Source organism: Chelonia mydas, chromosome 8, assembly GCF_015237465.2.
Source record: "Chelonia mydas isolate rCheMyd1 chromosome 8, rCheMyd1.pri.v2, whole genome shotgun sequence".
In the NCBI taxonomy this organism is placed as follows: Eukaryota; Metazoa; Chordata; order Testudines; family Cheloniidae; genus Chelonia; species Chelonia mydas.
Genome location: NC_057854.1, coordinates 73,125,280 through 73,140,911, shown reverse-complemented (window position 1 = coordinate 73,140,911; position 15,632 = coordinate 73,125,280). Strand labels below are relative to the sequence as shown.

The window sequence follows — 15,632 nt, the reverse complement described above, 5'->3', positions numbered from 1 at the left end:
CTGTAGTTACTCTCTTTTGTTCCAGTTTCTTTCAGGTATCCTTGGGGGTGGAGAGGCTATCTCCTTTGCCAGCTGAAGACAAAATGGAGGGATCTCCCATGGGCTTAAATAGACTTCAAAAATCTCCCTTCAAAAACAGGTTTCAGAGTAGCACCCGTGTTAGTCTGTATCTGCAAAAAGAAAAGGAGTATTTGTGGCAACTTAGAGACTAACAAATTTATTTGAGTATAAGCTTCAAAAATAGAGTTCTATACTTTTCTCCTGGTATTTGTCTGCAGAATCATGAATCCCATAAATTAAACCAGGATTCCAAAGCACACACTCTTAACTTTTCATTATGTGGGACTTTTAAGGCAATCTTGCTGCTTGTTTTAGGCACTAGCAACCTTCAGACTTAGCTAGAGAAATGGGTTTCATTGAAATGCAATTGAAAAGGCAAAACATTAAAAAAAAAAAAAAAATGTAATAGCTAGTTATGCAGCATGAAAAAAGTTTGTGGAACTCATTGCCACAAGATATCAATGAGACCAAGAGCTATAGGGGATTCAGAAAAAAATAGACATTTATATGGAAAATGAGAACACAAATATTGTATCCTATCTAATTCATTTTAGAAGGGATATAAACTTTTATGCTTCAGGGTATGAACCAAGCACTAATTGATGTGCGTTAGAAAGAAGCTTCTATTATGGGCAAGTTACTTCATAAAATGTTCACTGTAGGGTTTCTTGCACCTTCCTCTGAAGATCTGGTACTGGCCATTTTCGGAGAGTCAGTACTGGAATAGATAGGACTTGCCATAGACCACAGGTCTGATCTGCTATCTTCTTTTGTGATCTCCAAGAATCAATGGAATCAAAAAGGGTTGCTGCATTGATTTAAAAAACAAACAAATAATTCAATATCTGTTTTCTTTAAGAATTTAAATTATTTACCTATTACAGACAGTGAAAGATCAGGAGAAGTGCATTGCAGACCAGTACAAGGAAGCATTAGATTTAGGTCAGCAGTTGAGGCTAGAACGAGAACAGATGCAGCACATTCACTTGGAGCTTTTGGAGACTCGCCGGCTGTTGGTTCAAGCTCAAAGAGAAACAGACAGACTCTCGCAAGAACTGGAAGAAATGAACCATCTGTCTCGAGAAAAGGTGACCAAACATGTAACATACTCAAAATAGCTTTGCTTTTAAGTGGGAGTGGAATTACTCATTGAACAATGCTGATTTTAGAAAGTGGACTATACAGTTTATTTGGTGTATGGAGTTGTCAGCACAGATGCATGTATTTAGTTTTGTATTGACAATGAAGTATTGTGCTGATTTTTATTATAAAATTAAGAAAAAGACAGATTGGAATTGAAACACAACTAAACAAAAACCTAGACTTTCAATAAGATTTCAAATATGGGTGTCTGAACCCAAAATGCCCTAATTTTAAAATACCAATGATTTGGACATTTTTATTTATTTATATATTTTTAATAAAATCTAGGTCCCTTTGGTACATAAAACAAAAAGGAAGTAATTGAATTATTTACATATGGAAACTAGCTACTAGGAAGCAGATCGAGGGTGACTCTCTTGCAGGGGCGCCTTCGACCAATCTTCCTCTTTTTTTTTTTTCTTCTTCTCTCTGCACAGGGTCAAACTCAGATTCAGTTCCTGAGCTCTGCTGAACAAAATACTGGTCCCTCTTAGTGCCCCGAGGGTATTAGCCACCTCCAAAGAGGGTGGGAGGAGGAGCATGCATGCTGTATCCTCCTAAGAGGTAGTCATGCACCACGTATATTCCCCTACCTCACTCCCACCATGCTCCAGAGGGATTGTGCTTCACTTAAACACATTAGCATCCTTCTGCTTCTTAATCACTGTGTCTTGCTTTGCAATGAAACTATTTAAAAAAAACAAAAAAAAACCCTTACTGTATGTGCATGAGGCTGAGTTATAACTTCTAGCCTCTGCCTCACACTGAGGACAATTCAGGAAGGGATTATTCTAAAAGCTATAACCGAGCCTTGGGTATACAGTAGGGGGTTTTGTAACTTTATTGCAAAGCAAGACACAGTGATTAAAGAGGCGAAGGAGGCTCTTGTGCTTGAGACACTGTGCTGAGATTCAGGAGGTCTGGATTCTGGTCCTGACTCTTGCCTGTGAATTTCATCTCTCTGCCTCTCTTCCCCATTTGTAAAATGAGTATAATGTTTACCTACCTCAAGGATGTTGTGAAGATAAATATATCAGTGTCTGAGAGGTGCTCAGATACTACAGTGATAGTGGCCATAGAAATACCAAGAGAGAGTGAACCTTACCGGTCATGATGAAATATTTTCAATGAACGTGACATTTAATTTAATTTACTCCTGTGCCAGTCATTAGTCTCTGGCAATACCTACTTGCACAGCCACACTGTTTTAGCTGAATCTATTAGAACTGCTTTGGATGAACAGTAACACAAGTTTTTTTTTTTTAAAGTTAATTTGTAAAGAAACTGATTTGAATAATAAATAAAACCTTGTTTCTAATGATTTAATAATCATTTGGGGGTACTGGCCATGGTGACACTATGGCCAGTACCATGTTTATTACAAATAAATCCTAGTCAAATGAATATAAATATATTCTGGTGCTATTCAATTGGCTTGGATTTGCTTTAGCAACTAACTAAAAAGAAACTGGTTGTGGCTTACTGGCTTCCGGTTCTGTTTCTTGCTCTGCTACTGACTCAGTGTGGACAACTGAGGTAAATGTTTAATTGTTGTCACTGCATAAAATGGGAAAAAAACATTCAGTCTTAATTAATATGTTTGGATGTAAGGTGCCATATAAGTGCAAAGTGCCATTAACATTTATTATATACTATCTTATAGGAAGCTCGTGCAAACCGTTTGGCAGAAGAACTGGGTGCTGCCCAAGCACGTGAAGCTCAGTTACAAGCAAAAATGCAAGCCGAGATAAAACAGCTTTCATCAGAAATAGACTCATTGAAGGAGGCTTATGAGCAGGAGGTAAAAGATAAAACTGAACTGACCCTAGCGTTTTTTACTGTATTGTGCTACATGTGTGTTTTCCTCCCCTCAGTCCAGACCAACTGCACACCTTTCCATGCAAATATCAAAGGCAGTTGAAATTTGTCCTAAGACTCTCTGGCTTGGCCATGTCCTTTCTGCCAGTGTTCTGCATCCAGCAGTGCAGACAGAGCAGCAATTTAGCACTCCCACGGTACTTGTGCTCAACAGCTTATTTTAGAACAGTAGTGAATAATCATCTACCCACCAATGCACGCATTATTTCCAACTTTTTCTGTCCATCTTGGGGCATTTTCTGAATGGTACCACTTATGGAACTGCTGACTAGCAACTTCCTCCCCCTCATCGTGGAGCAAGCAAAAGAAAAGCCTAAGCTAAAATAGTATTCCATTAGAGAATAAACATTCTCTGGAGCTGCAGATGGGGAACTTTGCCAACAACTGCTCCCAATCTGGTTATCTTTGCCCAGCCGGGGAAGAGGTTCTGAGTCTGGAACGCAGGTTTTGGCCTCTGTTCCTTGGTCTATGAGCTGAGACTCCCCTGGAGATGCCTCCAAAAGCCTCCTCAGTACTCAACAGGCTGGTATATCTAAGTTCCCAAGGAAGTCTTCACAGGTAGTCAGGATATCCCTGGTCTAAAAGGGAAATCTGAAGGGATCCCCTCTCACATGCTTTAATGAGTAATTGAGTCGTTGGTGAAATAATCCAACATATACTGTCAGACTTCCAGAACTTTTGGGAATAAGAAGTGAATCCTTATGAAGACATTTGCTTGCAATATATCTCAAATTATATTTTTGATAAAGGGGAAGACTTAAAGACACTCACTTAGACTAGACCTTACTGAAAAGCCTTAACCAGAAAAAGGGGATACTGTTTCCAGAAAGGAAGATCCCTCCAAAAGTCCAAAGAAAAGGAAAGAATCCAAAGCACAGAAGAGAAAAGGAGAGAGAAAAAACAAACAAAGAAACAAAAAAAACAAAGGAAATGTCCAAGAGACCAACCAGGTCTTCTCTGCCTTTCCTCCTATTCTCTCTTCTGGGAACCATGGTACAAAAACCAGATAATACTCATCACTCCTAATTGTGAGGGAAGGCTGTTTTTCTCTTTACAGGGCTTACCCAGTACATCTTCCCTGCCAGCAGGATCTCCTATCACAGGGTCTGCTCCGATATCCAAACCCAAATTAATTGACCCAGACAGCCTGTGTATTAAAAATCTAACCTGGATGAATACTCTTCCAAGGTGATTAAATACTGTCGTCCTCTCCTGCAGCCCATCCACCTGGTCTGTCTACACAAGTCTGGGCAGAGTGCTCTTGGTAGTTGTTAAGAAGCAGAAATTAACTCAAAGAAACCAGGCATTTCAGTTCATTTAGATTTTCTTCATCATAGTCTGGACTTGTCTTAATTGCTTAATCGTGATGTCTCAGGCCTTAGATTTGAAGGTGTTATAAATACATGCTTATTCAAATCACTAGTGGACCATCTCTGGGGGTCCAGTTTTGTGAAGGCAGTGTACCTATCCAAAACATCAGTCAAATCTATGTTTCTGGAATTCACCCCCAGACTACATGCCCTTGCACCTCACCCCTTTTAGCTAGAGACATCAGGCTCTATCATTCTTACCTAATAAAATCTGCTTCTTAGTAGGAATCACATCAACAAGACAAGTCTCAGAAATCTGTCTTACTAAGATATAAACCCTGCTACATATTCCATAAGGACAAGATTGTGTTTCATATTCACAAATCATTCTTATATGGAGGCAGTACAGCCTTTCATACCACATAGGAAATTACATTGCCATCACTTTTGCCCAAACCCCAACACCGGAAAGAGAAAACATGGCACAAGATTGATGTGAGGAAAGCAATGAAGATATACTTGAAGTGAAAAAAACAATTTAGGAAATCATCCTCTGTGTCCTTTCATCACAAATGTCTCGATTTTAAAAAAAAAAATTAATTCCAGTGTTTCAAGATGGATAAAATATGGCATCACAGAAACTTTCTCAGATATAGGGAAAGCTATTCTAGAGAGGATCTGAGCCCCTTCAAAACTTTCTATGGCTGTCGCTTGGTCTGAAAGAACATCAACTACCATAAAAGAAATCAATTAATACCTCCATTAACATGTCTGTCAGATACTGCAAACTGATTTGATATTCCACAGAATCACCCTTTGGCAAGCAGCTGTCCCAAGTGGGGATTCCTAAATAATCTGTTTTATTATATTTGAGGAAAGGAATTTTTGTGTCTGTCTTATCCTTCTCTCCATACTACTTTTTCCTAATTGCTCACTACATCCCACATAGACTGGGCTGGGGAAGAGATCTGGATGCAGAATTGGAAGTTGACCTCTTTTCCACTCCCCTCTCCTCCCCCAACCCACCCCACCTGGAATATATTTTTCTGAGGGCTGGTGAAATCATCAGGTAACAAATTTTCCTTTTTAATTATTATTGCTTCTTTTTCTATGGAGGTTGGTGAAGGTCTAGCTACAATTGTTAGAATAGTTCCATGCAGAAATGAGGAAATATGGGACTGCATTCAAATTAAAGGGTTGGGAAAAAAAAACTTCAAGAAAACTCAGAATGGCTTATTTATATTTTCTGAAAATGTGAAAGGGGTTCCAGAATACAGATTGGCAGACTTGACTTAAATGACAAAAGTAGATTGCATTATTTCTTGCGGAAAATGAAACCTTCATATCCCTAGTTTCTTCTTTGACTGATTGCACGTGTGCTCTAAGCACAGTTAGTCAAAACTTTTTCCCTCAGTGGTACCCATTGGGGCAGCTTGAGTGCCCGCTACTGCTGCTGCACGCTGACAGCGCTGGTATAAAGTGCCCAGCTGACGCCCCTTGCGCCTCCCTCAGTTTCTTCTTACTGCCCATGACGGTCGCTAGAACTGCTATCCTTGCTTTTGCAATCTTTCTCAGTTGTCTTTTCTTCTCTCTGTCTAGTTTGTTAGTTTTTAGTCAGTTTTAGCTAATTTTAGTGAAGTTCCGTAACTTCATGTTTTAGAAGAGTTTTGTCCATTCCCCTGTGCCGAGGCATGCTTTGATGACCAGGCTTTATGCTCTGCGCCTCCTGCAACTAGGCTATGCCCCTGCGCAACCGTCACTCAAGCTGCCTGAAGTGCCTGGGAAAAGCTCATGTTGGGAACCATTGCCAGATCTGGAGGGACTTTAAGCCTCGCTCAAAGAAGGACCATGAGACCAGGCTAAAATTTTTGCTTATGGAGGCAGCACTGAGACCTCCATCTGAGCAAGGCCGGTCAGACTTGTCACCAAGTGCCTTGCCATCAGTAAGGAGTGCTCCTCCTACCGTATTGGAGTCCTGGCACCGATCACCATCCCAGATGGCTGAGAGGGGGTGATCCCTGGCACTGACGATGGCCAGGCCTGGGGATTAGATTGGTTTAGATTGCACTCTACTCTTCTGTCTTGGTACTGCAAAAGTTGGCACCGTTGACTCTGACACCTATGCAGACACTGTCGAGTCCAGGACTGGAAGAGCTGTTAACATCTGTGCACAGCGCAGTACTGATACTATATTGGTACCAATCTGGCAGCAGCAAACGCCATGTGATTTCTTTTGCTGTTGGTACTGGTATTACCGGCAATACAAGATTCAGTGTTACTGGTGCGTAATGGACAGGAGGGAACCCACTGGATCCTGTCATTGTTTGGTACTATGCCTTCGGTACTGTCAAAAGGGAAACCATGGCACCAGTCTCTGGCACTGGTAGGAATGGAACCACCATGGACATTGGAGAGAGACTGAATTGGAGGTTGGGTCTTACTCCTCCCATCCAAGGAGCCTCTCTCTAGCTACTCTTCCAGGCATTTCCACCCTTCCATGCATCCAGACACAGGAGTACCATCGAGTGCATGGTCAGGAGGTCACTGGGGATCTATGCCAGTCCAGTGGTCCTTTTGGAACCCCTGGGGTTTTCCCCAGTTTCCAGGGCTTATTCCAGGTGTGCCTATTGGGTGACCTAAAAAGAAGGGCGTTATTGTCCTCTTGGACAGAGCCTGGTCTGGACTCCGGTACTGACCCCGGAGCCGAACCGCATGAACCAGCTCAACCAGATCCTGCTGAGGAAGAAAGAGAAGAGCTTCCACAGCTGGTGCTGGCCTCCTTCCCGATGAGGCAGTCTCAGGAGGAGTAGTGTTGCCTCCCCCAGATGATGATGATAAGGCTCACCAAGAGTTGTTGAAGAGGGTGGCCTTAAATCTGGGCATACAGGTGGAGGTAGAGAAAGTCCTCCCATATCCTGGTTGACATTTTAGCCACTATGGACCCCTCAAAAGTAGCTCTGCCTCTCAATGAGGCCATTATGATGACCCTGTTAAGACGTGGTGGCAGACCCCCATGTCCCTTCCCCCCACGTCTAAAAGGGCTGAACAAAAATACTTTGTTCCTGCCCAGGGTTATGAGTTCCTGTACCCCCATCCCCCGCCCAGGATCCCTGCTGGTAGCTGCTGCCAATGAGAGAGAGAGGCAGGGTCAACAGGATGAAACCCCAAAAATCAAGACTCAGATTAAACTTGTTCAGTAGGAAAGTTTATTCTACTGGGAGTTTCCAACTCAGAATTGCAAACTAGCAGGCGCTGCTGGGCAGGTATTATTTTAATATGTAGGACTCCATGCAGAAGTTCAAGAACTTGCTCCCACAAGAGACTATGCAACAGTTCTCACTGGTGGACAAGGGAAAAAAATCAGTGGTGAGGACCTTGTTGCAAGCCGCTTTGGATGCGGCTGACTCAGTAGCCAAGTCCCTGGCTTTGGCAGTGGTCATGTGCAGGAGTTTGTGGCTACAGTCCTCTCGACTCCAACAGGACCTATCTTTTGAAGGAGCTTCACTCTTTTCAGAACACACTGATGTAAAAGTGCATGGCCTAAAAGACTCCAGGGTGACCCTTAAATCCCTTGGATTATACACACCTGCTCCTTTCAAGGAAGCCCTACAGACCTCAAAAGCCATCTGGTATTCTGCCCTGGCTGGCTGTCAGGATTTGCAGAGAGAGAGAAGCAGAGGTTTTAGGCATAGGCCACCCCCCACTTTTACCTCAATATCAATGCCTGCCCCCCCAGTCATCCAGGGGGTTCTAAGCAGGCATTTTGATGGGATGCTGGAGGACTTCCTACCAGTTCCTGTGATGCCAGACTCTTTCACCTTTATTTGTAAATCGCCTTTTCCACTTTCTCAGTGTGTGGTTCCGTATCACCCCGGACCATTGGGTGTTGAGCACTGTGAAACTGTGATGCACCTTCCAGTTTATTTCTACCCTTCCTTCCCACCTTCCGCCCCATCTCTTCAGGGACCCCCTCATGAAGAACTTGTTGTCTGGGAGGTTCAAGCTCTCCTTCGGGTGGCTGAGATTCCGTAGAATTTAAGAGTAAAGGGGTTGTATTCCAATTATTTCCTAATCCCAAAAGCCAAGGGTGGGCTCAAACCCATTTTAGACCTGCGGCTGCTTAACAACTATCTCAAGAAAATAAAGTTCTGCATGGTCACCCTGGTATCCATTATCCCCTCCCTGGATCCCGGGGATTTGTACGCCACCCTTAGGAGATGCCTATTTTCATAAATTGATATTCCAAGGACACAGTGTTCCTCAGATTCATAGTGAGCCACTCACAGTTCTCCCACAGTTCTCGGTCTGTCTTCAGCTCAGCAGGTGTTCACAAAATGCACGGCAGTAGTGTCCACTTTTCTCTGGAGGTTAGGGGTGCATGTCTACCCTTATCTGGATGATTGGCTACCTAAGGGCCAGTCCAGGGCTCAGGTAGTGTCCAACATTCAACTCATCCAGTCAACTTCAGTCCCGGGAAAAATCATGGAGCAGGTCCTCAACGAATCCATTTTGAACACTTGGAGGAGAAGAAGGTGATCAGGAACAGTCAACATAGATTCACCAAGGGCAAGTCATGCCTGACCAACCTGATTGCCTTCTATGATGAGATAACTGGCTCTGTGGATACGGGGAAAGTGGTAGACAAGATATCCCTTGACTTTAGCAAAGCTTTTGATATGGTCTCCCGCAGTATTGCCAGCAAGTTTAAAAAAAGTATGGATTGGATGAATGGACTATAAGGTGGATAGAAAGCTGGCTAGATCATCTGGCTCAATGGGTAGTGAGCAATGGCTCCATGTCTAGTTGGCAGCCAATATCAAGTGGAGTGCCCCAGGGGTCACTCCTGGGGCTGGTTTTGTTCAAACATCTTCATTACTGATCTGGATGATGGGATGGATTGCACCCTCAGCAAGTTCACAAATGACACTAAGCTAGGGGGAGTGGTAGATAAGCTGGAGGGTAGGAATAGAGTCAAGAGTGACCTAGACAAATTGGAGGATTGGGCCAAAAGAAATCTGATGAGGTTCAACAAGGATAAGTGCAGAGTCCTGCACTTAAGACGGAAGAATCCCATGCACTGCTACAGGCTGGGGACCGACTGGCTGCAGAAAAGGACCTGGGGATTACGGTGGACGAGAAGTTGAATATGAGTCAGCAGTGTGCCCTTGTTGCCAAAAAGGCTAACAGCATATTGGGCTGCATTAAGAGTATTGCCAGCAGATTGAGGGAAGTGATTATTCCCCTCTATTTGGCACTGGTGAGGCCACATCTGGAGTATTGCTTCCAGTTTTGGGCCCCCCACTACAGAAAGGATGTGGACAACTTGGAGGGAGTCCAGCGGAGGGCAACGGAAATGATTAGGAGGCTGGGGCACATGACTTATGAGGAGAAGTTGAGGGAACCGGGCTTATTTAGTCAGCAGAAAAGAGGAGTGAGGGGGGATTTGGTAGCAGCCTTCAACTACCTGAAGGGGCATTCCAAAGAGGATGGAGCTAGGCTGTTCTGAGTGGTGGCAGATAACAACAAGGAGCAACGGTCCCAAGTTGCAGTGGGGCAGTCTGGATTGGATATTAGGAAGCACTTTCACTAGGAGGGTGGTGAAGCACTGGAATGGTTTACTTAGGGAGATAGTGGAATCTCCATCCTTAGAGGTTTTTAAGGCCTGGCTTGACAAAGCCCTGGCTGGGATGATTTAGTTGGGGTTGGACTAGATGACCTCCTGAGGTCTCTCTCAACTCTAATCTCCTATGATTCTATGAACATTCAAGGCCGTATGCCTTCTGATAAATGCAGAAAAATCTACCTTCACTCCAGTGCAGAGGATAGAGTTCACTGGGACAGTGTTTGACCCTACTCAAACCAGGATCTATCTCCCAGAGGGAAATTTCCATTCAGTTGGATCCCTGATAATGCACTCAAAGGTCATCCATTCACAACAGCTCGAAATTGTATTAGACTTTTAGGTCACAAGGCCTCGTGCATTACCTAGTACAACATGCAAGGCTGCACCTCAGATACTTCCAGACGTGGCTGGCCTCAATTTACTTGCCAAACCACCACCATCTGGACACTGTACTCACGGAACCTCAGCAGGTCCTCATCTCCCTCAGTTGGTGGTTGGATCCACTTACACTTTGTGTAAGTGTTTTCTTTGTACACCCTCAACCATTAATGACCTTGGTCTCAGATGTGTCAGTGCTAGGGTGGGGAGCTCACCTGAGGCTCTCAAAACTCGGCCTCTGGTTTCTTGTGGAACTTTCTCTCCACATCAACATCAGGGAACTGAAAGCAGTTTGCCTGGCCTGTCAGGCCTTCCTGCCACACATTATGGGCAGAAACTTGGCTGTTCTCACGGACAACACTGCAGCCATGTTTTACCTCAACTGGCCAGGAGGAGCTTGCTCCTCCCTCTTATCATGAAGCAATGCAGTTATGGGACTTTTGCATAGCCCAGTCAATCAACCTTGAAGCATCTTACCTTCCGGGAATGCAAAATGAGTTGGCAGATCACCTCAGCAGGTCTTTTCCAGTCACTACATGTGGTCCCTGTGCCCAGATATGGCAAGAGACATTTTCCAGCAGTGGGGGACTAAGACAGACCTATTTGCAAATATGTACAACAAGAGTTGTCACCAGTTGTGCTCCTTACAGGAACACAGTCTGGGTTCTATCACGGATACCTTTCTACTACCATAGCTGGAACATCTTTATGGTGCACAGAGTGCTGCTAAAGATCAAGCTAGACCAGGTTATTCTAATAGCCCCAACATGGACTTGCCAACACTGGTTCTCCACTCTTCTAGATCTGAGGCAACTCCAATCATGCTTCCGTTGCACCTGGACCTGATTTCCCAGGACCATGATCAGCTGCTCCACCCGAACCTGAACTCCCTTCATCTAATGGCTTGAAAGCTTCATGGCTAAATCCCAGAGAGCAGGATTGCTCAGAGCAAGTTTGTCAGGTCCTACTTGGTAGTAGAAAGCCCTCCAACAGAGCTACTTACCTCTTTAAGTGGAAACTATTCTCTGTTTGGGCATCCCAATGTGGAGTCTCACCCACACGTTCGTCCGTACAAGACATACTTGAGTATCTACTGCACCTGAAACAGCAAGGTTTAGCAATCTCCTTAATCAAGGCTCGCCTTGCAGGAATAATAGCTTTCCACCTGCGGGTGTGTAACTTGTGGTTTTTTTGTTTTGTTTTTCTTCCCCAAATGACATGTCTGTCTGATTCCTCAAAGGCCTAGGAAGGTCATACCCCCCAAATAAGAAGCAGTTCTTCCCTGGGACCTGAACTTGGTCTCATCGAAGCTTTTGGGACTGCCATTTGAACCTTTGGCAAAGTGCTCATTATTATACCTCTCCTGAAAAGTGGTTTTCTTAGTGGCCATCACTTCAGCCAAACTTCTGTGCCCTCACTTCAGAACTTCTGTACACAGTCTTCTTTTAAAGATAAGATGTATTTGCCCTCACCCCAGTTTCCCCTCCAAAACTGTTTTTGCAATTTCTTAGCAATCCGGCAGTCTGCCTACCTGATTCTACCCGAAGCTGGACATTAGACAAGCCTTAGCATTCTACATAAAAAGAACTACACCCTTCCAAAAGTCTACCCAACTGTTCATAGCTTTGGCTGACAGGATGAAAGGCATCCCAATCTCTTCAGAGAGAATTTCATCCTGGATTAGTTCATGTATTTGCACTTGTTACGATCAGGCAGATGTTTTGCCAACAGCTGTTCTGACTGCTCATTCCACAAGGTCTCAAGCATCCTCCGCAGCATTCATAGTGCAGATCCCTGTTCAGGACACTTGTAAAGCAGTGACCTGGTTATTGGTGTGTACACATTCTCCTCCCAGTATGCCATCACTCAGCATTCCAGAGATGATGCCAAATTTTGCCAAGCTGTTCTGCAGTGGGTGTGTGTATACATGAACTCCTTCACCTATTCAGTTGCTTGGGAGACACTTAGCGTGAAATGCACGTGCAGTCACTCGAAGAAAAAAAAAGTTGCTAAACTTCCATAACTGTTGTTTTTCAAGATGTTTTCCACATGCCCATTCCATGACCTGACCTCCTGCCCCTCTACATTAGTGTTTTCCGGAAAGAAGGAACTGAGGGGGCGCGGGGTCAGCTGGGAGCTTCATTCTGGCACTAGCAGTGCGCATCAGCAGAAGGCGCTCAAGCCACCCTGACCAGTACCACTGAGGGGGAAAAAATTTCTGGCAACTACTCAGGGCATGCACACACTTAGTGTGGAATGAACATGTACAACACATTTCGAACAACAACAGTTAAGGAAGGTTAGTAACCATTTTTTCTTAGTCAAATCCTGAAGGTGCGTCAAAACCCCCTGATGTGTTAATGGTGATGAGTTCTGAAATTTGTTACTTGCACCCCTTCCAGTCTATACATATATTATGTGAAATGAGAAAGAACAGTATTAAGGAAAGTTGGCATAAAACAAAATCTGTAATTTTTTTCACTTTATTTCTTAAAACTTCTAGAAGCTTGCACATCAGACAAATCAGGAAAGGTGGCAGATATCCACAGACAGCCAGAAATCTGGCTCTCATCATCTAAGTGGACAATTGAAGCAGCTGCAGCAGGAGTTAGAAGAGGCTCAGGACACTGTCAATAATCTTCAGCAACAACTTCAGGCCAGAAATGAAATGGTTCAAGCTGCAAATGAAGCACTGCTTGTGAAGGTAAGTTAACACAGCAATGTGTTGTACATGAGACATTTAAGGTGTCTGTGGGCAAAAACAAAGGCTCCCTTATGCCAACAAATTAATTACCCTCTTTTACCTCATGTTTGGTTTTACAAAGAATGAGAAGTACCTAAAAGAGTTACTGTATAGGCCTGAGTTTTACTCTGCCATGTGGAAGAACTGGATTTGAGAGCAGCAGAGGATTACACATGCTGTATGAGTGGATTGTGTCAGAGCCATTCAGTCCACAATGAATTAATATACATCTACACACCTTATAACTCAGCCATTTTGTTTTATGCAAAAATGTCTTTACAAAAGACCAATTTTGTGTTTTACAAATGTAAAAATTCTTAAGGAAATACACTATTGTGAATATATACTGTAATAATAATAGTCCATGTAACCCTGTGACAGCGTGCGACTCACCACTGCAGCGTCTCCTGCTGGCTGTCTTGGAAATTAGCTCTGTGTCCTCTTCTGGTGGTGTCTTGCTGCTGTCACTTCTGCTACGGGGACCCACATGACTCTCAGGACCGCGGCATCCTCTTCATGACACAGCTCTCTGGCTGTGCTGCACTCGGTTCTCCCCCCCTTCTGGGGGAAAGGCAGTTCGTTGTGCAGCCACTTCCTGAGTGGTGAGTGGAGACGGGGGGACCCGGCCAGCCCACTACTCCAGGTCCTGGCCCAGAGACCCTGTAGATGACAGCTACGTGCTGCATCCCCTCTAAGTAGGACTCTGTCTACTTCTCTGGGTCATTTCCCCACAGCCCCAGCATCTTATCTGCTGTTGTCTCAGGCCTCAGCATGCTAGCAGTCAGCTGGGAATTCACTCTTGCTCACCTGACCAGCACTCCTCTGTCCAAGGTGTTAGCTTTCTTCCTCTTGCAAGGCAGCCAGTCCTCCCTCCTTGAGCTCCAGGGAGCTACTGAAGCTGCTCTGTTCTGCAGTTCTCCTTATATGGGCCAGCCTGGCCCTGATTGGCTGCTCCTCGCAGCCCCTCTCTGATTGGCTGCCTCCTGTGCAGCCTCCCAAGGGCTCCATTAACCCCTTAGGGGCTGGTGTCACATCACAAACCCCATTTATTTTAATTAGATATAAAAAGATCATACAGATATAGGTGCAGGATGTAAATAGCTAGATGGCCCCCCTCTTTTTAAAGGGAAAAGCTAAAATACAACAGGTGTCAGAATGTCAAAATTCTAGTGTTACCACCTAGTGTATAACTAGCAGGAGTAGCTCTGTATGGTGATGTCTAACACTTCTTTAACAGGTTTCTTTTTTCTAATGTGCTAAGTTAGATAAAAGTTTCTTCAGTAGATGTTCTAATTTACAGGTAGACAGTTCTGCTTCTCTAGGACAATGCAGATCATAAAGCCCAGAATAAAGTGCTTAAGAACTCAGGACAAACCATTCTCAGTTGAAGGGATCCAGCTGTAGAATGAACTTTCAGAGGAGGTTAGATTAATCTGATTACCTTTAGGAAATCGTAGAAATGTAGGGTTGGAAGGGATCTTGAGAGATCACCAAGTACAGCCCCATGTGCTGAGGCAGGACCTACTAAATCAAGATCATCCCTGACAGATGTTGGTTCAACCTGTTCTTAAAAACCTTCTTTGACAGGAATTCCACAGCAGCCCTTGGAACTCTTTTCCAGAGCTTAACTACCCTTATAGTTAGAAAATTTTTCCTAATATCTAATATAAATCTCCATTTCTGCAGATTAAGCCCATTTCTTTTAGTCCTACTTTCAGTGGATATGGAGAACAATTGATCACCATCCTCTTTATAATAGCCCTTAACATATTTGAAGACTGTTATCAGATCCCACTCAGTCTTCTTTTCTCAAGATTAAACTTTTTTAACCTTTTTCCTTTTAGGTCAAGTTTTTTCTAAATCTTTTACTGTTTTTGTTGTTCTTCCCTGGACTCTCTCCCCATCTTTCCTGAAGTGTGTTGCCCAATAGGATACAATACTTCAGCTGAGGCCTTTCCAGTCCTGAGTAGAGCAGGACAATGACCTCCCATGTCTTAAAATACAACACTCCAGTTAATACACCCCAGAATGTTAGCCATTTTTTGCAAATGCATCACGTTGTTGACTCATATTCAATCTGGTGATCCAGTATAACCCTGCCAGATCCTTTTCAGCAGTACTACTGCCTAGCCAGTTATTCCCCATTTTGTAGTTGTGCATTTCATTTTTTTCCCCTCATAAGCATAGTACTTTTGCATTTCTCTTTATTGAATTTCATCTTGTTGGAGAATTGGTCTGAAATCAATTTGTTTAAAGTTGTTTTGAATTCTAATCCTGTCCTCCAAAGTGTTAACAACCCCTCCCAATTTGGTGTCATCCGCAGATTTTATAAGCCTGCTCTCTACTCAGTTATCCAAATCGTTAATGAAAATATTGAATAGTACTGGACCCAGGACTGACTCCTGCAGGATCCTATTAGATAGGACCCTTCCATTTTCCACCTACCCTCCACCCAGTTTGTCAGCAAATCATTGATAACTGCTCTTTGAGTATGGTC

General features: G+C 43.7%; 1 protein-coding gene across 25 annotated transcripts in view; it reads left to right on the top strand.

Annotated features, from left to right (window-relative positions):
- The window catches only part of CCDC18 (coiled-coil domain containing 18), a 76,157-nt gene that overhangs the window by 46,779 nt on the left and 13,746 nt on the right, over positions 1 to 15,632 (top strand). For 22 of the 25 annotated variants that reach the window (XM_043521498.1, XM_043521497.1, XM_043521496.1 and 19 more), the window contains 3 exons: positions 945 to 1,148; positions 2,867 to 3,004; positions 12,896 to 13,096. In XM_043521498.1, the coding sequence (XP_043377433.1) occupies positions 945 to 1,148; positions 2,867 to 3,004; positions 12,896 to 13,096 (543 nt within the window). Of the gene's footprint in view, positions 1 to 25; positions 86 to 944; positions 1,149 to 2,866; positions 3,005 to 5,340; positions 8,680 to 12,895; positions 13,097 to 13,516; positions 14,008 to 15,632 lie in introns of those variants that run through there. The other 3 variants (XM_037906638.2, XM_043521503.1, XM_037906643.2) reach the window with 3 other exon arrangements.